Source organism: Pleurodeles waltl, chromosome 6 (genome assembly GCF_031143425.1).
Source record: "Pleurodeles waltl isolate 20211129_DDA chromosome 6, aPleWal1.hap1.20221129, whole genome shotgun sequence".
Taxonomy (NCBI): Eukaryota; Metazoa; Chordata; class Amphibia; order Caudata; family Salamandridae; genus Pleurodeles; species Pleurodeles waltl.
The window spans coordinates 1,486,197,394-1,486,218,841 of NC_090445.1; the positions used below are offsets into that span (position 1 = coordinate 1,486,197,394).

At 46.8% G+C, this 21,448-nt stretch overlaps 1 protein-coding gene across 1 annotated transcript in view; it reads left to right on the top strand.

Annotated features, from left to right (window-relative positions):
- PCDH15 (protocadherin related 15) overlaps positions 1-21,448 on the top strand; it is a 2,681,631-nt gene that overhangs the window by 2,064,738 nt on the left and 595,445 nt on the right. Inside the window, exon 24 of the mRNA XM_069240977.1 lies at positions 5,145-5,254. Within this exon, the coding sequence (XP_069097078.1) occupies positions 5,145-5,254 (110 nt within the window). The remainder of the gene's footprint in view (positions 1-5,144; positions 5,255-21,448) is intronic.

A 21,448-nucleotide genomic window follows, 5' to 3' on the forward strand; every position in this document is an offset into this window, starting at 1 on the left:
GTGTTAAGAAGATATCTTGTGTGGTGTATGGGTGTTTCTAGGGTATCACCCATGATTTTAATGTAAATTTATATTTACTAACATTAACACACATTTGGCAGAGATAGGCGTGAAGAAGGACCTCTCTAACTTTGCAAGTGCGCTGTGCCGTACAACCAACATACAAGGTGGGAAATTTGTTAATTCATGCCTAAGCTTAGTATGTAGTACAGGAAAGGTAACCTTTCAGTTCAAAACCTATGCTAAACTCATGCAGTCTCCTTTGCACTACTGTGCAAAAGTGTGTGCATTGTATAAGTCAGCCATATTATACATCAACATTTGGAAACAGAGCAAACTGCTATATCTTGGTAGATATGGAGCCACCAAGTTGCTGCACTTTGTTGCATTTGATATTAGTAAATCACAAAGCACCAATCCACGGGAACTGATGGTGTCAGACTGGGTCAAAGTCAAAAGTTAAGGCAGACCACAATGAAGTATTGGTCAGATACAGAGACCTGATCAGCCCTGCTGGTCAAGAGCTTACCTTCTGAATTTGTTTCTTTCATGGAAATCAAAAATCCTCAGTGGGGCAAGGCAGCAGACTGTGGCGAACATGGGTTCCACAAGGTCAGATAGCTTTCAGTTGAAGTCCTGGTGAAGCCTCCAACCTTTGTCCGGAGAGCTCTAAGTTGGAAAAATTTAAAATATGCACTCAAGGAAGTTTCCTCACTGGCCAGATACACTATGGCCCCTTCACCTGGTGAAGATTTTTTCCTTCAGAATTAGTCAATCTTTAAGACCTCAGATTCATGCAGCAGAGCAAAGCTGCAAGCTAAAGTCAAACAGTACTTAACAAGTCTGGATACATTCTTTGTAATGCCCGGCTGTAACAGATTGGTAGCCATAGAAAAGCTCATAGAAGAAGTGGCCTGAATCTTTGGCCCAGTAGCAATCCAACCTTGTCAAATTGTCTTGGCAGGTTTGTCCCAGTCTTTTGTCAGTTCTCCAGGCAAAAATTATTTTAAAACGTTTTAATTCCCAGCTTGTAGTATTAGGTAGGAGGAGTACACTGTGACAATTATCAAAGAGCCCGAGGACCTTAGAAACACCAACTATGGTCAGGACTTCATCCATGGGAAATTACCAGCAGGGTACTAGGTAGTACCAGTTTGCTAAACCAGGGAGCAGTGTCTCTAGCCACAGCCTGACCACAGAGGAAAGGAGGTAAGAGAGAGAATTTCAACTGCAAATGGCAAAGTTAAAAAGTGAAGTTCAACAGGAGGAGAGGAGGGCAGAGAGAGAAGCCAAATAGGCTGAAGCTTAGGCTGAAAGGGTTTTGTCTGAAAAGAAACTTTTGTTGGATCATGAACAGAGTCTCAAAGATCTGGATATCAAGGTGAGGCAGTCTGAATCCAGCAGTGATAGTGGCAGCATACATGCAGGACCTGCTGAGAAAAGGAAGGTTTGTATACCCAAAAATGTAGTGCCAAGTTATGTGACGAGAGATGACTTTGATAAGTGATTGGCTGCTTATGAAGATGCACTAAGGGCTCATGGGGTCGCTGAAGAGCAATGGGGGGCAGCCTTGTGGTGGAATGTACCAGTAGTTTGGAGGGACACACTCCTTGCATTGCATCCTAAGGATCAAAACAGATATGCACCCATGAAAACTGCTTTGTTTGCCAAGTTTGGGCTGACACCTGAGAATTACCATCAGAGGTTTAGGGACAGCACCAAACTCTCCACAAAGAACTGGGTAGACTTTTTTGATTTCTCCAGTAAGGCACTGAATGGATGGGTGTTAGGCAGTAAAGTAGATGACTATTTGGGGCTAGATAATCTGGTCCTGAAAGAGCATATGTTCAGTGTTTGCTTTACAGAGTTGCGCCAGCACCTAGTTGACAGTAAGCTGACTAACCCTAGGAAGCTTGCTGAGGTGGCGGACTTCTGGGTTAGTGTCAAAGTGTCCAAGAAGGTACCTGGGGGGGGGGGGGCACCCACAAAGGTGGTCAGGGTTCCCCCCAGAAGAAAGAGGGGGGAGAAAAACTTAAAAATAAGGAGTTCTCAAAAGGCCCCCAAAACAATTCCGTTGTGGTAACCATTCCCCACCTGAATCTGACAGGTAGCCAGGGTACTTTGACAAGAAGAAAGGGAAGTTTATCTCTAAATTCTTAAAGTGCTTCAAGTTTGGACACTATAAGAGTGACTCCCAGTATCCCAAGACACAGCCCCCCAATGGAGGTGCAGACACCTAGGTTGGCTAGTGTAGCGCTGGGGGGGGGGGGGATGGTCCCAGTTAGCTTTGGGGAGGAGATAGAGGTGTCATTGGTATCCCTGGGAGATAAGGAAATGATGCCAAATGCACACATGGCTGCCAAAACTTCTAAGTATAGGCAGTGGGTCACCAATGATGGGCACAAGGTGGAGGCTCTGTGTGACACAGGAGCCAGTATGACTACTGTCACGGGTCAGCTGGTGTCAGCAGAGCAGATAATCCCTAATACACTCCACCAGGTCATAGTCGCTGACAATTGCGAGAACCACGTACCGGTAGCCCTAGTTCCCTTTGAGTGAGGGGGGGTCTCTGGTACTCTAAAAGTAGCTGTGAGTCCTGCCATGCATGCAGATTGTCTGTTAGGCAATGATCTTGAGCACGCTGCCTGGAAAGAGGTAGAGCTCAGATCCCACATGGAGATATTAGGTTTGCATGAGTGGGTCTGCATGGAGGGTGTTGATCTCTCTGACTCCCTGACTCTAGATCAGAGGGGAGACTGCTATGAGTTGTTGGAGCAGTTCTTTTCCCTGTTGTCCCTCATTCCTGGGCTCACACACTTGTGTGTCCACGACATTGACACAGGAGACAGTCCACCTGTAAAGAATACCATTTACAGGGTGTCAGACGAAGTGAGGTCCAGCATCAAGGATGAAGTTTCCAAGATGCTGGCTCTAGTGGTGATAAGAAGTCCAGTAGTCCTTGGTCCAGCCCAGTGGTGTTAGTTCCCAAGACTGCTGCTCCTGGTGCCAAGCCAGAACTTAGATTCTGGTGGACTACCGGGGTCTCAACTCAGTCCCAAAGACAGATGCTCACCCTATCCCCTGAGCTGCCTAGCTTGTAGACAGACTAGGCACTGCCAGGTTCCTTAGTACCTTTGACCTCACGTCAGGATACTGGCAGATTGTCTTGACTAAAGGGGCTCAAGAGAGATCTGCTTTTTCTACTCCTGAGGGCCATTACCCGTTCAGAGTCATGCCATTTGGATTGAAAAATGCCCAGGCTACCTTCTACCGGTTGGTAAACGGGGTCCTAGCTGGCAAGGATGCCTTCTGCACATCCTACCTACACAGCATTGCTGTCTATAGTTCCAGTTGGGAGAACACCTGCTTCACCTCAAGGAGGTGCTTCAGGCCCTGTAACAGGCAGGCCTGACCATCAAGGTCAGTAAGTGCCAGATTGGGCAGGGGTCCGTGGTGACCTAAAAAAAGAGGTTGATCTGCCCGTAAGGGGGATAAAGATGGCCAAAATATGTCCCCCCTAAAGGGAACACCCATTCCCCAAGAGGCCACTCCCTAAAATTGCCAACATTTAAAATCCCTCATGCCTAGTGGTTTCTGCTCCGCTTGGGGGCAGATGGACCTAAAGAAAAAGAGGCCAATCTTGCCAAAAGGGGGCAGAAATGGCCATAATAATTGCCCCTTAAAGTGAGTGACCCTTGCCCAAGGGGGTGGCTCCCAAAATCAAAACAATTTTAAAATCCCTGGTGTCTAGTGGTTTTCCACATATTGTTGTGTACCAGATTGAAATTATTCTGATTACATTAACAACTGTGGTATGATTGTTGGATATATCCATCCTCATTCCACTCTGGGGTGTGCCATTGTGCAGGAATGCATCTAGATCTTTATTTCATATTCAATCATAACAGGGAATTTTGCATTGAGTGGATAGGGTACTGCACCACAATTTTGGCGAAGTACTCTTTTCACCAAACTGGCAGTCCACCAGTTATATCATGACCTGGGTAACCGCCATGTTTCTGCCAGAGGGCTTTCACAGACTTTTATAGTGTGAACATAGTCCTTAGGCCTCCTGGACAATGGGCAGACATTCTAACATACGTTTGTCCTCTTCAAGACCACAGATAATGCCTGGCAGTCTAAAATAGCCCATGCTACATCACAGTGTCCTAAATTAATTGCAACAGAAGCAATCTTAGAGTGATTTCAGCACTATTGGACTTCATCAATTAGTTGCAGCTTGAGAATTATGGTACATTGAGCCTGGAACACTCATCTCATATCAAAGCTCTGCCAGATCTTCTCAGACAGTGTAAATAGTGACTGGTGGAATGCTGGAATTGACCTTAGCCACTAATATGTACTTTGGGCTGCATTCCACATGATCATTTTTATTCTGCTGACATCACCTCATGATACATGACAATATTCAATTGTGGCAATATACTCAAATGCCTGAGGCAGTGTCAGTGAAAGAGAGAGAGGTCTAGGAGGAAGGATTAAATGTGGTTGTTCATTTATGTGTTCTGGCGGCCTTCAAAATATTTTCAGAGAAGATATTTGGGATACAGTGGGCAATCTATATTTGTAAACTTCTCCTAATTACAGCATATAGTAACACAGTGGAAATGTAAACCCTGTCAGAGTGTAATTGAAAGCAGATTTTTAAATTCTTGAACCAATAAAATTTACCAGTATTCCAAAATCTTGTGCAAGTGGGTCCTTCCATTAGTGAGACATACTGCATATTCGGTAATGGGGGGTCAAATCCAGCTCAATGTTATGGAGTCACTGAAAGACAACAGATTAACTCAATTCATTGTACGTACACCATTTGTATACGATTCAATTAAGTTTGCATGCAAAATCTCTATTACACTCCATCAAAACTGCATAAAATTAATCTGCAAAGCCTACTGCAGTGTTCAAAATGTCCTGAGAATTATGAAAACAACTCAGAGGTCTGTACAATTTGCAGTGGTAGTGTAGATAGGGTAACCATAACAAATTTTGATCACATCCATGTATTACATTGACATCTCATTTAGTGTTATGGCTTTTAATTCATTATCTTTTTATAATTGTAATTCATAAGAAAAATACCGAATCTGAGTGATTAAATAAGTATGTTTTGAATTCCACAGACCAGCCCCTGTGTCTGAAGATGCAGCCATTGGTACAGAAGTAGCTGTTGTTATTGCAGCTGCCTTGAATCAAACTGTTGTATATTCAATAGTTTCTGGAAATGAAGAAGGTGAGTCAGTGCTATGTGCTTGTCCTCACAGAAAATATATTACCATATATGTTGATGCTAGCTTATGATTTGAAATAATGGTGCAAATATTTATTATTGAAAACATAATTTGAAATTTCTTGTGGAAGATTACCTTATCCCTCTAATCAAGATGAATCTAACAATTGAATAATACATATATAATGAAAATGATTTCACTGTGTGTTTTACTGTCTGAGTAATTAAATATGGCTCACAGACACACCATTCATTTTTGTTCCTGAAACTGAATTCCACCTTGGTCATAATTAACTTGGGCAAAAGAAGGTAGTTTACGACTTTGGGAATTCACAAAGGGCATTTATGAGTACTATCTTTATGTCTGCACTTGGGGCAATTGGGCCTTTTGTACAATAAACAACACATAGGTGTTCATCTAATTTCAAAAACCTGAGATGTGATTGTTATATTCCAAAAATTCCTTGAAGTATTCTGGAGCTGCCCAGGGTACCTAAATGACTGAATAATATGTAATTAAGTCAGTTGGGACCCTTAGGGCCTCATTATGAGTATGTCGGTCAATGGGACTACCATACCCATGTTGAGTGTCGGACTGCTGCACTCCTGGCAGTCTGACCTCCAGTTTATGACCCTGGTGGTCAGAACGCCAGGGGACCACCACCACTATCAGGATCATGGAGCCCAGAGGAGTGATGGTGGTTGTAGTCATGGATATCCACGGTGGCTTTGAGGTCAACTCTGCCATGCTGATCACAAGTCCTCTTTTCTCCAGCCTTTTCATGACAGGGTCCCAGCCATGAAAATGCTGGCAAAAAGCCAGTGCTGGGGGCCACAGGAGCACCCCCTGCTAGCACCCTCAGAATGTGCACTGTCTGCACTGCAGACAGTGCACATTCCTAGAGTGATGTTGTGCCATTGCAATGGCCTCGTCTCCCTTTAGGGAGCCGAGGCCAATGCCGTGGTACTGTTTCCACCAGATTGACAGACGGAAACATCATAATACGATGTTTCCACCAGTCAGCCCAGTGGAAACATCGTAATACGACTTGGGGGAGGTTGAAGGTATGATGGCAGCCTCCTCCCTGAGGCTTTGGCCGTCAGATAATTCTGACAACCGAAGTTGTAATGAGGCCCTTATCCTCTTCCACAGATGACAGTCCTATGAATTGACAAAATACCTTCTGTTAAGTGATAGGGTCTTAAATGTGTCCTACAATCTTCAAACTGAGAAAGCTCTATTACTCATCAATCAGTATGGAACCATCCCTAGTAGTGGCACCATAATACTCGTAATCACCTAGGACCCTTTATAGAAGGGGGAAATTGAGGGAGCAGCTTAAACATGCAAATCCATTATGCATTGACACATGCAGTTAATATGTAATAGCACCACTATCAATATCGGTTTGCATAGGCCTATCACTTTATTTGCAAGCATTTCTCCCCCCTCCAAAAATTCGAATATTGTTTGTTATATCACAGAAAGTGTGTATTAGCATTACTGGAATAAAAGCTATCAGGAAGATTCTTATTCCTGTTGGTGTTGCCTGTGGTCATTTGCAGCACTTGGATGACCAGCTTGAACCCTTCGATATTCTGGCAGCACACCTGCAGAGCATCAGCTGTGTATAAGTGTTGAGAAAATAATGCAAAAATGTGCAGAATTAAACTAGACCTTAATAGAAAATAAATGCTTTTAAATACAAAGAAATGCAGTAAGCTATCACATTTACACTTTTTACGTCTAAATAGCTGAAGCACCATTTTCTGACAAGCTGAACTGGTTCAAGAATTTAAAAAGTTATGTTTTCTGACCTCCTCATAGACAGATGTTTCATAAAGCATAATAGTTGTTTAAAATGTTTTTGCTTAACATGGTACATTTGTCTACTTACACAAAGAACACTGTAGAATTAATGAAGAAGTAGCATGTATTTTAATGAGGTAATATATGAAGCCTAAACGTGAAATTGCAGTTTCCTTAAAGGACATGAATGCTGAGCAAGATTGCAAGCTCATACAATGTAGTTTATAAAAATGTTTCGTTCAGCATTGCTGTCTGAGGGCTATTGTATCCCTGGTGAGCAAAATGAGGAGTGTTCTTGTTCCCAGGAAGACATCAAGAGCTGATTGGCTGGCTGCAGAAGAAAGAAGAAACATGTTGCAAACACTGAGATAATACTCTCTATAGTGGTGCATGTTACTAGAGTAAGTTACCTTGTTGCACCTCATTGCATTTTCCCTGCCCATGCCATACGCTGCTCATGCTGAGACTGTGAGTTTCTTGAAACTGTCTATATGGGAAGTTATGTTTCAATTTATTATTGAGTTTGAACTGATATCTGATGCCAAAGCTTTACGTTTATTGATCTCTCTATTTAGGTGTTCTGACTTGCAACTTTTCCCTAAACATCCTCATTCTTAGAATAGGAATTATTTTCTGCATAAAACACGCTTAATGCATTGATTACGAATCATTGCTTATTTTGATCATTGACAAAAACGAATGAGTGATATTGATGAGTCTGAATGTAGACTCAATGAAGATGAGCTACTAAAAGATTTGATTAATAAAACATTTAAACTTAAACCAACTCTCATTAATAACTGAAAATAATATTTAACCCTGTGATGATAATTTAACTGAGATATACCTCCTGGTTAATATAATGTAATTACAAAGAGCCATCAGTGCAGATGAGGGGGTTTCTCACTGATGAGTTGGAAAGCCATACCTCATAAACCAATATTTAAACTGAGATCCCCACTCCAGCAGCTTTTTCCTTTCAGCAAAAGTGTGAATATATTTACACGCCCTAATCCTTTTCCACCAAAGTTTGAAGACCTGTCTAGCCCCATTATCCACAAGTTTATCAGATTTGGTCTTCTCTTATGAACTACAATAATCTAGGACAAATCAGTCATATTCAACTCCCAGGCACCAAATGTTGTGACCTCAACTTCTCACTTGAATGGAGGGAGACATCAGCTAATTAATTAGGGATCCAGATTATTGTCTACTTTTACTTTGTCCTCATGGATAATTACGGGGTGACATATGCTCAAATAGTGAAACAGGTTAACCAATTGGCTTGACTTTCTATATCCATAGCTGGCCGCATTGCACTGCTAAAAATGGCAATTTTCCTTAAACTGTTGTACATGTTTCTGAACATTTTGGTCATGCCGACTAAGCATTTTTTCATTAGGCAGAGATCACTCAATATTAGTCTGGTATGGGCAGGAAAGCAGCCCAGAACTGGGTAACCTATCCTTACCATTCGAGTGGGGTGAATTCTCAGCACCTGACTTAAATACTTTTCTTCCTGTGCCTGGATACACTTTCACTTTCACTTTTCTGGTTATACGCTCCAACCATCATCACCCACCTAATTTAGACATCTGAGAATGTCACCCCTGGCATTCAGATGTACTAACTGGATATCAGGCCACATGCCAGCATATAACAGTTGGCTCAATAAGATGGGCCTGGATAAGACTGTGTAAAAAACACAGGCAGGATTATGCTGTGTTGCCTAGCTGTGCCATGATAGGAAACCCACAGTGTTTACCAACAATGGAATATAATATAGAACAATTGAAGAACCTAGTCTCATTATGCTAGGGACCATTTTCCAAATTGTCAGTTCATCTCACATGTTATTGAGTTCCCAACTTTACAGCTCTGTTCTCAAGCAAAAGCGGCAGAATACCCTGAGAAATATATTTGGAAAGACCTCTTACAGAGGGCAAGTTGGCATTTTGCTTCACAGAAAACAGCAGAATCAGACTGCTAAATTACAAACCCATCCATCAAGTCTACCACACTCCTAGGGTCTGGCACAGAGAGGAGTGGGAGATGATGACAGCTGGCTATCGTGTGCCACATGAATGCTGCCTGGTTGTTCTCCACTGTAGCAGTGTATTGGTGGGGCTTATTCGGGGATATGTCCCCCATGAGTCCCTTACTGCTTCATCCCACACCCCTAGTTGTAGTTGTGGAATATGTCAGACATGCCCCATCAAGGGTCTGAAAGTTCACCATGATCCTGGCAAGTTAGGAAGTGTTGTTGGATTGATGGGGAGTTCTATCTCAACAGTTAAGTAGTGGCTGAATGACCTAATAGAATGTGATGACACAATAGATATGTATGTGACAACACTGGCCATGACAGTCAGGTCAAGAGACATATGGGACATCAGAAAGAAATCTTGGCAACTAAAGCTGGAGGACCTGAGCTGTAATAGGGAAACAGTTACCCTTATATTCTGGATGTGGAATTCTGAGTTCTAATTTTTGAGGATGGCATTATCTCAATCTTGAATAGTGTATGCTAATTTAGAGACTGAACCATATCAGAGGGATCTGACTCTTACTGTCAGCTAACATAAAAGTAATCCCCTGACATTCACATTAAATGTCAAAGCCCATTATGTTACACCACCTTAGCAGTATGCTATGCTGATTACAATGTAAGACCACATATTGTTTTTCTGATGTATGGTTCTTTTCTGCCCTCTTTTCTGTTGCCCATAAAACCTAAATAAAGTTAATAAAATAAAATAAAACAGTCATCCAGTAAATGCTATCACAATATATATCTAAACCTAAGCAGACCTCATTAAACAAATCAACATTGTGGAATACCTATTGCTGGTGATTGTTAATGATGCAGGACTAGATCAAGATATTTCTTTCATACATGGTATTTCTCCTTGCCACTGTTTAATTAACAATTGTATTCTTGCATTTTAGGAAGTATTTCAATTATGTATTGGCTATGAAACAATGCAAAATGTTAAATAATATGCTAAACTCACTCATGTCTGAGTAATCAGAAGTATCTGTATGCAGGATTTAACATAAGTGAGTTTCAGGATTTTGCGGTCATTCTTCAATGGGTTAGATGCATGAAATTTCCTGGTGTAAGTCATTGACTTAGCACTGACACAGCAGTACTAATAGTCTGACATGAAAATGACAACAGTTTGCTTAACAAAGCTGAATGTGTCCCATGGGACGAAACAATCTACTTTCCATGGTGGGAGAAATTGATGTTTTCTTATTTGATTAGCTGAAATATGCCTGCCTAGTAAGATATTCTGTGTAATATGAACACAATAGAATTTCAATAAATATGTTTAGCAGTCTTCTTTCAGTTGTCAGTAAAGATTGCCGAAAATCAAAGATATAATATAAAATTAGTTTGAGTGGGGTTTGTGTCTAAGAGATAAACAGTCACCCAGGACACATTGCAGAATATGTAGCTTTTTATTTTGCACATTTAATCAGTATAGGATACTGTGCTTTGAGAATAGCTTAAACTGTGTTTTCTCTGGGTGAGCTGGAAAGGCACAAGGGAAACAGAAAACCTGAGGTTGATATCTTTTGGAGGAAGGTACAAATAACAGCACTATAGTGTAGACTTCTCAGAAAAGGGATATTTAAACCAGGCTGTTGATGGATTTAACTAAAATGATCCACAGTATCACAAGCTACATTGTTTCAAAGTTGAGTCAATGATCATGTTGTAAACTGAAGTCCTGATTCAATACAACGCAAGTCTATGTTAATATGCCATCAATAACAAAATGAAAGGCAAATCCTACATCCAACCAGGAAAACAGAGGTTTGCTTCCAAACCAGTAGCTGAAGGGAAAAGGAAAGCTAAAATAGTTTTAATGTTTAATGCACCATTAGGCAATAGTTAAAATGTGCAAAACAATAACAAAACAAAACTTACAAAAGTTATTTTTTGCAAGAGTAATGTTGTAACCATTTTGGATATTTTCCTCATGCAAGAACAAATATGTTGTAACTAATTAGATATAACCTGAATACATTAATGACTAAGCAAAATATCCAAAATAAATACAGTACAAACTGTTGCTCTCCACGGCCTCTTGAGCTGACATTAGGTCCTACTTTCTCTACAGAAATTGTTGTTCTGATCACTGCTGCAATGTACAATATCACCTCTGTCTCTGTCAGAATAGCACAGTTCTTCTCCTTATTTAGGTCATGGATGTTCAATGGAATGTTTGAGTATAAGAAAGTCACCTTTCTTGCTCTGGTCATCCTCAAACTTTTGGACAGATACTGGGGGTTACTGACTCTTGACTGTGCCCTGGGTACTGCTAACCAGTCCCAGGGCCAGTGCTCTGGGTAAAATGGATTATGCAAATTTGGCTAATTAAAATTTGCTGTACCAACCTACGTATAAGTCCCTAGTATATGGTAGGGACCGCAGCATAGGTAGGGCTCCCATTGGTGTACTGCTGAGGTGCCCAGTGTCATTTTAAAGGCAGACCTGCCTTAATGGCTGCTTTTTCAATTAAAGTTAGCCCCCAATTCAACTTTGGAATTACAAGTACTTCTAAAGTCTCAATCTACCTTATATGTACATAAAAGTCATCCCTAAGGTGTGCCATAGGTGACCGCAAGGTTGGGTGCAGTGTAACTATAAGCAACCTTATAAAAGATGTTTTAGAAGCCCTGCTGAGGGAAAAATAGCTAAATCTGTTTTCCTCCATTGTATTGAATGGGTTCCATTGGCTAATATGGAGAGACATTATTTTAAAATAATAAAGTCCTATTTTCTATAGGAATTAGCAAAATATGGCATGCCTGGTATCAAATTTAAAGTTATAATAAATCCAATAACTTGCCAATGTTGAATTTAATATAACCTGCACCTAGAAAGAGGTTTAGAACTCTTTCTAAAAGTGTTCAGTTTAAGGTCTGTTGTGCCCTTCTCTCATTTGTCAGCCTCTGGCAGCCTGGCCAGGCTTGATGAGGTGTGAAGTGGACTGGGCTGAATACAAAGGAAGTACTTGTGGAAGGAGAACTGCCTCAGCAGATGGTGAAACAGGATGGGGGGAGAGCCGCCAAACTGTACTTCAAAGGAGGGAAGGACAATCTCAGAGCTTCTGGAACCTTGGGGTGAGTTGTGTACTCCTAAAGGACCTTCAAAAAGCAAATGTTTGGAGAAGTTTAGGGCAACTTGACTCAAGCCCGCTTACGTCGACCATGACCTGGCCTGACTTGTAAGTTTGTCATGCTGAAAAGCTCCAGAGCACCAGAATTCCAGGATTCCACCAGGGGCCTGTGGACAGGCAATCCAACGACATTGACTCAAAATCAGTTTGCTGTGGAGGGTCATCCGACATTGGAGAGAAAAAGCTCCAAAAAAGTCTGAACCGTAGAAAGTTTACCCAGGCTTCCTGCAGAGCGTATCAGAAGAGGACTCAGGACGTCGGCTTAAATTTCAGGTTCATCCAGGACAAAGATTTCAGTCATGAAAAATCATCTCAGTCCAAATGTAGAATTCTTCACTGAGGTCTCCTGCGATGCATATCTGAAGAGGGCTCCAGGAAGGTTGGATCCAAATTGTGACTTCATCCCGGTGAAGAAAAATCTTCAAGAAAAAGACTAAGGGGGTCATTACAACATTGGCGGTAAAAGCCGCTTACCGCCGTGCAGAAGACCGCCAATACACCGCCGCCGCCGCGGTATTCCGCCACAGCTATTATGACACACATCTTGGAATCCGCCAAAATTCAGACACCCACACAACACCGCCACACCAAAGGTCAGTGATAAACTGGCGGAAACAAATACTCCACCTCCACGCCAACAGAAACACACCGATGTAATTACGACCCACGAATCCACGCGGTGGTCTTTCAACCGCGGTATTCCATTGGCGGTTCACACTGCCGTGCTCAAAATACACACACATCTCCAAAACACCGCCACATTGGACAATTCAAAATACACACACCTGATACACATACAAACACCACTCCCACACAACCAACACTAAATAAAACAAACACCCACATCACCCACAAACCCCTATGACCAAAAAATCACGAACAAAGGCCAGAGAGAAAGCACAGAATAGACAACCCCATCACACAGAGGCACACAACACCATCACCCACACAACATCCACGCACAAAACACCACACACCACTACACTCACCACACTCATCACCACATACAGCACCCCACACATCACACACACCACCCCATGGCACTCCAAAGACACCCCCGTTTCTCCGAGGAGGAGCTCAGGGTCATGGTGGAGGAAATCGTCCCGGTAGAGCCACAGCTATTTGGCTCACAGGTACAGCACACATCAATAGCCAGGAAGATGGAGTTATGGCGCAGAATAGTGGACAGGGTGTACGCCGTGGGACAGCACCCAAGAAATAGGGAGGACATCAGGACGAGGTGGAACGATCTACAGGGGAAGGTGCGTTCAACGGTCTCCAGGCACAACATCGCGGTGCAGCGGACTGGCAGCAGACCCCCACCTCCTCCCTCACAACTAACAACATAGGAGGAGCAAGTCATGACCATCTTGCATCCCGAGGGCCTCGGAGGAGTCGGTGGAGGATGGGACACTGGTAAGTCAATTCTTAACTATCATATCCCCACCCTACCTGCATGCTCTCTCACACCCCCACCATCACCCCCCTCCCCTATCACTCCAAATCCTCACTAATGTACCCATAACACAAACCACCCATCCCAACACCAAGCCCTGCATGACACAACTAAGCATGGACACCCATCACTAAAGCATGCCCACTGCACATACCCATAACACCCCCAACCATCATCACACAAACCCACACACAGAAATGCTTGCACTGGGGTACACAAGCACCCAAACATTGCACACCATTACACACACACATGCAATAATCATGCTTTTATGCCCCTGCAGGAACCCGAAGGACCGTCACCACACCAGAGGGTCCAGACAACACCACTCCACCCCCAGAAGAGGCCCACAGTGACGACAGCAGCTCTGCCCTACTGGATCCTGATGACCAGCCCGGACCATCGTGGGCCTCGGGACAGTCGGTTCCCCTTCCACAGGCACAGCCCAACACCGACCTTCCACCCTCTTGTAACACCAGCACAGCACCCACCCAGCGGGCCCAAACCTCCCTACCCAGGACAGGTCAATCAGAGGGGTGTGCACCACTACAGGAACCCAGGGTAACCCGCCACTCCAACAACAACAGGGACCCGGGGGCAGTGGTAGTGGGCACACGGTCCAGGGGACGGAGGCACAGGAACACAGGGGAACTGGGAAGGCTGCTGTGCGACAGGGGGCAGACAGGCCAAGGGAACCCACGCTCCACGACGCCCTATCCTCCATCATGGGAGTATACCACCACTCCCAGGAGACGATGGCGACGGTCCTGGACAAGTTGCAGGAGACCCTGCGCCTGCTGGAGGAACACTATTTGGGGTTCAGGGAGGAGCTCAGGACCATCAGCTCCGCCTTAGGCATCATTGTTGGGGTGCTGAAGGACATACAGCAGACCTTGAGGGACACCGTGGCACTCCAAGGGGCCCCTGACACTAGCCAAGGCGATGAACTGCCCACCACATCCGCCGTCGCTAGTGGACAGGACGCCCCGCCACAGGACCACCACACCAGCACCCCACCCCCTGCAGACGGACAACCACCACGCAAGCGATCCCTGAGATCCAGGAACAGGACAGAGCAAGATGGCAAGACCCCCACCAGGAAATTAGACCACCCTGATTGTCCTCCCACTGTCCCACTTTGTTACCCTGTCCTTACTTAAACTGCACCAGCTCCACTTCCTATGCCCAGATGGGCAGTGCACCTGTGAGACTAATAGACTGGACTCTGCCATGGACATTCCTGAGCCATCACCCATCCTCATTTTACAAACCCCTCACAATTCTGAGCACTTCAATAAACACCCTTGAAACAAAAAACAATCTGGAGTCAGTCTGTGATATAGTAAATATGTATTATCAATGACAGTGTCATAATGGGTTTTCCATTGTAAGGCTAACATACCTATGTCACACATCACAAGTCCTTGAAGGATGCAAGCAGTTGACACGTAGGTACCCACACCTGTGAAACCGTAATGGAAGGGTACAACTCAGTTACCAAATAGTGATTGAAATCGACAAACATGACAGAGGTAGACGTGTGAAAGTTAATGTAATGTTAAACCAGAAATTTTTCACACCTGTGTCTCACTGGAAGTATTGCTGTATGACTGACTCCCTGTTGTCGTTGTCTTCTTCATCAGCTTCATCCTCATCACTGTCCACAGGCTCCACACACTCCACAGCTGCTACAACACCATCATCTGGATCATCCTCCTGCAGAAAAGGCACCTGGTGTCGTAAATCCAAATTATGAAGCATGGAGCAGGCGATGATGATCTCGCACACCTTCTTCGGTGAGTAGAATAGGGATCCACCTGTCATATGGAGGCACCTGAACCTGGCCTTCAGGAGGCCGAAGGTGCGTTCGATCACCCTCCTAGTCCGCCCATGGGCCTCATTGTAGCATTCCTCTGCCCTGGTCTGGTCCTGGGATTCCTCACTGGAGTCAATAGCAGGAAAGGTTGGGGTAACGAAAGTCCCCCAATAGCCATACACAGTGCCTTTGGAGTTGACCCATCATATCAGGGATGCTACTAATCCGCAGGATGTAGGCGTCATGCACTGAGCCAAGGAACATAGCATTTACCTGCGAGATGTACTGGTCTGCCAAACAGACCATCTGGACATTCATGGAATGATAACTCTTCCTGTTAATGTACACCTGTTCACTCCTGTGGGGGGGCGGGACCAGAGCTACATGGGTCCCATCAATGGCACCTATGACGTTGGGGATATTTCCAAGGGCATAGAAGTCACCTTTCTCTGTAGGCAAATCCTCCACCTCAGGGAATATGATGTATCTCCTTACGTGTTTCAGCAGGGCAGACAACTCTCTGGACAAGACGTTGGAAAACATAGGCTGGGACATCCCTGATGCCATGGCCACTCTTGTCTGAAAAGACCCACTTTCAAGGAAATGGAGCACTGACAGCACCTGCACATCAGGTGGGATTCCAGTCGGATGGCGGATTGGTGACATCAGGTCTGGCTCCAACTGAGTACATAGTTCCTGGATTGTGGCACGGTCAAACCGGTAGGTGACGATGACATGTCTCTCTTCCATTGTCAACAAGTCCACCAGCGGTCGGTACACCGGAGGATTCCGCCATCTTCTCATATGTCCCAGCTGACGGTGCCTACGAAGGACAACAGCGAAGAATCAGTCATTATTCCTCCAGGTATGTACCCACAGTTACACACAAGACTACACCACTCACAAAACCCTTCCTGTATGTGTGTTGAGTGTAGGCCTAGCTATGTGTGACGTAGTAGTAAATGAAGCCATGTGGGTCCCTGAAATGGCACCTGCCTTACCTCTAAACTGGGACAATGGGATTGTGGGGTAACTGCGCTGGCGTTGCACACCGTCGCGGTAGGCGGTCGTAATGCTGCATTGGTTAACATTGGACCCTATGGGTCCCAGGAGCCAATGAACAGGTGCGCCGGCGGTGATGATGCGCACCGCCGTGGATGTCACCGCCGCGGACGTCACCGCCATTTTCTATCTGTTCAATCACTAGATACCTGACCTTCGACAGGAGAGGACCTACACTGCAAGTGCTGCTGTGACCTCGATCTGGAAGCGACGATGGCTGCTGCGTCTGAGGAAAGGACCCTGCCTTCACTGCACAGGAGTTGGAGAAACTGGTAGACGGGGTCCTCCCCCAGTAAACGCTACTCTACGGTCCTCCAGACCAACAGGTTAGTACACAGGGAGCATGTTGTATGGCCTATGCCTGGGTGGAGAGGGCTGGTTGGAAGAGGGAAGGGGGCAGAGTTCAAAGAACAACAATGCATGGGAATGAATGGGCCACATGGCCAGAGTAGGAAGGGGGCCACTCACAACGACGGTGCAGTTGGTAATTACTGTTCCTCTTCCCTTGTGCATGTCATGTAGGTCAGCGCCCACCAGAAGAGGTGTGCCATCGCCAAGGAGGTCCGGACCCTGGGGGCCCACCAGAGACGGGGCACCCACTGCCGTAAGAGATGGGAGGACATTCGCCGCTGCAGCAAGAATACGGCGGAGGCTCAGCTAGGGATGGCCTCCCAACGTGGGAGGGGTGCCCGTTGCACCATGACCCCCCTGATGTTCTGGATCCTGGCGGTGGCCTACCCGGAGTTGTATGGGTGCTTGAGGGCATCAAGGCAGACACAAGGGGGTGAGTACAACCTCATTCTGCTGACTGTGCCTGCAGTGGAGGTGTCTGGGTGGGGAGGTGGGCTGTGGGTGTCCCTAGGCCAGGGCGAGTTAGGTAGGCAAGGACCCTCCATAATGTAGGCCATGTGGCACTCTACCCCACCTCAGCAGAGTGCCAAGTCGAGGTACAGTTGTCCCTGTGGCATCCATGTGCGCAGATGTCCACCATAGCCATGTAGGCCATATCCCAGAAATTGCATGTGCAGAGGGCAGGAGCACGGCGTAATGCAGGGGCTGCTGCTCTGTCTTGTCCGCCAACGGTAGCGGTAATCCATACACTAAAACTCTCTTTCTTCTGTCTCCCCCCTTTTTCTGCTCTCCCTGTCCTTTTGTCCATCAGCATCAACAGGCGGAGGTACAGTGGCACCGGAGCTGCATCCCACATGGCCATGGAGGCCCACACCACGGACTCTGAATGCACCAGTGGGACTGAGGGTGAGGGGAGCTTCACGTCGGCCACCGGATCACCAAGCAGCGACACGGACTCGTTCGCCGATGGGGGCTCCCTTGTGGTGGCGGCACCATCTGTGTCCCTCACCTCTACAGGTACAGCCGCCACCTCCCCTACCAGCACTGTCCTCCCAGCAGCCCCTCAACATTCGCCCGTGCCCGCTCACCCAGGAGGGTGGGCATCACCTTCGCCCCAGGCACCTGAGGCCCTGCCCCAGTCACCCCTGCTGCCCTCAGTGAGGAGGCCATTGACCTCCTCAGGTCACTCACTGTTGGGCAGTCTACCATTGTGAATGCCATCCAGGGTGTAGAACGAGAGTTGCAACACGGTAATGCATTCCTGGAGGGCATTCATTCTGGTCAGGCTGTCCTTCAGCGAACCCTGCAATCTCTGGCCTCAGCACTGATGGCAGCCATTGTCCCTGTGTCTGGCCTCCTCCCTCCAACTTCCTCCACCCAGACCCAATCTCCTGTACCCCAGCCCATCCCAAGCATACCTGCAGACCAGCATGCACACAAGTCAACACACACAAGTAGCTCAAGCAAACATAGGCACCACACACACCACAGGCACTCACGCAACCCTCACCCACGTACAGACACAGCAACATCCACTGCCTCCACTGTGTCCCCCTCTTCCTCTTCTCCCTCCTCCCTCCCAGTGTCGTTTACACACACACCTGCATGCACCACATCTACAGGCACCATGAATTGCACAAGGAGACCCAGCACCACAAGGCGCTCACCTGCACTCACCACCTCCACTCCCATTTACACGTCCCCTATGTCCTCTCCCAGTGTGTCTGTGACGCCCCCTCCCAAAGTACACAAACGCCAGCAGTCCATCCACCTCACAACAGCCTCCAGTACCTGCACCTGCACCCAAAACAGCTAAAGTGTCACCTCCTACAACCACCTCCTCTTCCTCCACTCCCAGACCCCCTCCAGCTACCCATCCCAGTGTTCGTCAGAAACTGTCCCTCTGTAAAGTTGACCTTTTTGCCCCCCTCCAATTCATCAGTCCCGTCGTAGCGCCTCAGCCAAAAAGCCTCCACTACCAGTGGTGCCTGCTCAAGGTTTGTGGAGTGCACCGGCCACCAGGGCAGGCAGTATGACCTGGAGCCAAGGCACTGGCAGCCCACCCCTTGTAAAGGCTCTAAAATTGGAGAGTGGACGACGGGACCGTGTTAAGACTCATGGTGGGAAAACAACTGTCATGGTCCCAAGGGGATTGGAGAGTCAGCTGCGCCTCCACCAAAGGTGGGGAAGGGCCAGAGGAAGTCTGCCCAGCCTGTTGTGAGTGTCACAGCGGAGAAGTGCGCCATCATTTTGGGCGGTCGAGGCACAACCGCCAGCACCGTCGTCACTGGTCCAGAGACCACCGCCAGAGTCACAGCCCAGGAGGGCCCAAGTATCATCACTGGTCCAGAGACCACCGCCGGAGTCACAGCCCAGGAGGGCCCAAGTATCATCACTGGTCCGGAGACCACCGCCGGAGTCACAGCCCAGGAGGGCACAAGTATCGTCACTCGTCCGGAGACCACCGCCAGAGTAACAGCCCAGGAGGGCACAAGTATCATCACTCGTCCGGAGACCACCGCCAGAGTCACAGCCCAGGAGGGCACAAGTATCGTCACTGGTCCGGAGACCACCACCAGAGTCACAGCCCAGGAGGGCACAAGTATCGTCACTGGTCCGGAGACCATCGCCAGAGTCACAGCCCAGGAGGGCACAAGTATTGTCACTGGTCCGGAGACCACCGCCAGAGTCACAGCCCAGGAGGGCACAAGTATCGTCACTGGTCAGGAGACCACGACACCGCCGGAGTCAGTGCCCTGGAGGGCCCCGGCTGCCACAGCCCCGCTGGCCAATGATGGAACATCATGCCACACACCAATGCCCAGTGTAGAGAACGTCATGCCACACACCAATGTCCGTATCAGAACCGCCATGTCAAAGCACTGCTGAACAGGGCCAAAACCGCCATGTCAAAGCACCGCTGTACAGGGCAAAGACCGCCATGGCAAAGCACCACTGAACAGGGCAAAGACCCCCATGGCAAAGCAGCGCTGAACAGGGCAAAGATCGCCATGGCAAAGCACCGCTGAACAGTCCTGAACCACCATTGCAAAACACTGCTGAACAGGGCATGCACCGTGTAGGAATGAATGGACCACCACATCAGACATCCTTATCCCATGTGCAGCTGGGACAGTGACAGGACAGGAACTTTCACGGAGAGATTCATCCAGTTTGGGCACCAGTCCCCCCAGTACCAGTGGAGACCTGCATGTACTTGAGACACTGTGGCTTTGCACTCCCCAGGATGGCACAGTGGGCCAACCACCCACTGTAGAGACTTGAGAGACTGTGGCTTTGCACTACCCAGGATACATCAATGGGCATGGAACCCCGTCGTGGATCTGGCTTTGCAGTCATCCGGCTGAGGTGCCCCCCCTTCCCTTCCCCCTGAGGTGCCTGTAGTATTTCTATCTGATGCCCCGGCAGTGTTCTCTCCGATTGTGGTCAGGTATCCTTTGTGGGCCTCGCCCCATGCATTTTTGGACTGTTGGTGCACAGACATTGTTATGTAGATATCTGCACTACTTCTCGTATTGTATATGATTATGACTGATTTTCAAATTTATATCTGTATACTTTTGTATGACATGTATATTGCCACATTACAATGTTTGACCAAATTTCGCATTGTCTTTTCATTCTTCCGGGGGGATTGTGGGTTGTTACTGTGATTTTTGTGAATGCATTGGTGTGTATGTTGTAATATGCGAGGGTGGGGGTGTTTGGTGGGTGTCCCCCTAACTTTTGCCTCCACCCTCCCCTGTGTCGTAGGTGCAGTACTCACCGTTGTCTTCTGCGCCTACGTAGCTGTTGGTCGTAGAGGAGCAGTAACACAAGGGCAGGGAGTATTTGGAGTTCCGGGTCCATGGAGTCCTCGTTCCTCGTGGGATGTGTTCATGTGAGCAATTTCCCATAGCAAAAGCTGTTTCCGCCGTGATTTTGTCCACGGTGAATCCGCCCTGGAAAAGGTGGCGGATTGGCGGGTTGTAATACTGTGGGCGGTACTTTGTCTTCCGCCTGTCTGTTGGCGGTGACCGGCGTGCTGCTTGTCTGTACCGCCGTGGCGGTTGGAGTGTTAAAGTGGCTGTCTTTGTTGGCGGTTTCCGCCACGGTCATAATTCCCTTTTTTTGTCCGCCGGCCTGTTTGCGGTATTTCCGCAGCTTTAACACCGCCCGCCAGGGTTGTAATGACCCCCTAAGTCCGAAGGTAAAACTTTGACCGAGGCCTCCTGCTCAGTGTAGCCGAGCAGAGCTTCATTGTGGTTGGCCTGAAATTCGAGTGTGACCAGATGTCCAGATTTGCGCTTTTATGGGCTGATTTTAGAGCTTCTAGTGCCTCTCTGCGCCACATTAGTATCATGTTTTATGATGCTAATGTGGCTCAACGAGGGCAAAATCACCACGCCAGATTTACAAAGTGGTGCAGTGCATGCATTGCGCCACTTAGTAACCCTTTGCGCTACATTATGCCTACGCCAGGCATAATATATGCAAAGGGGCGTACCCC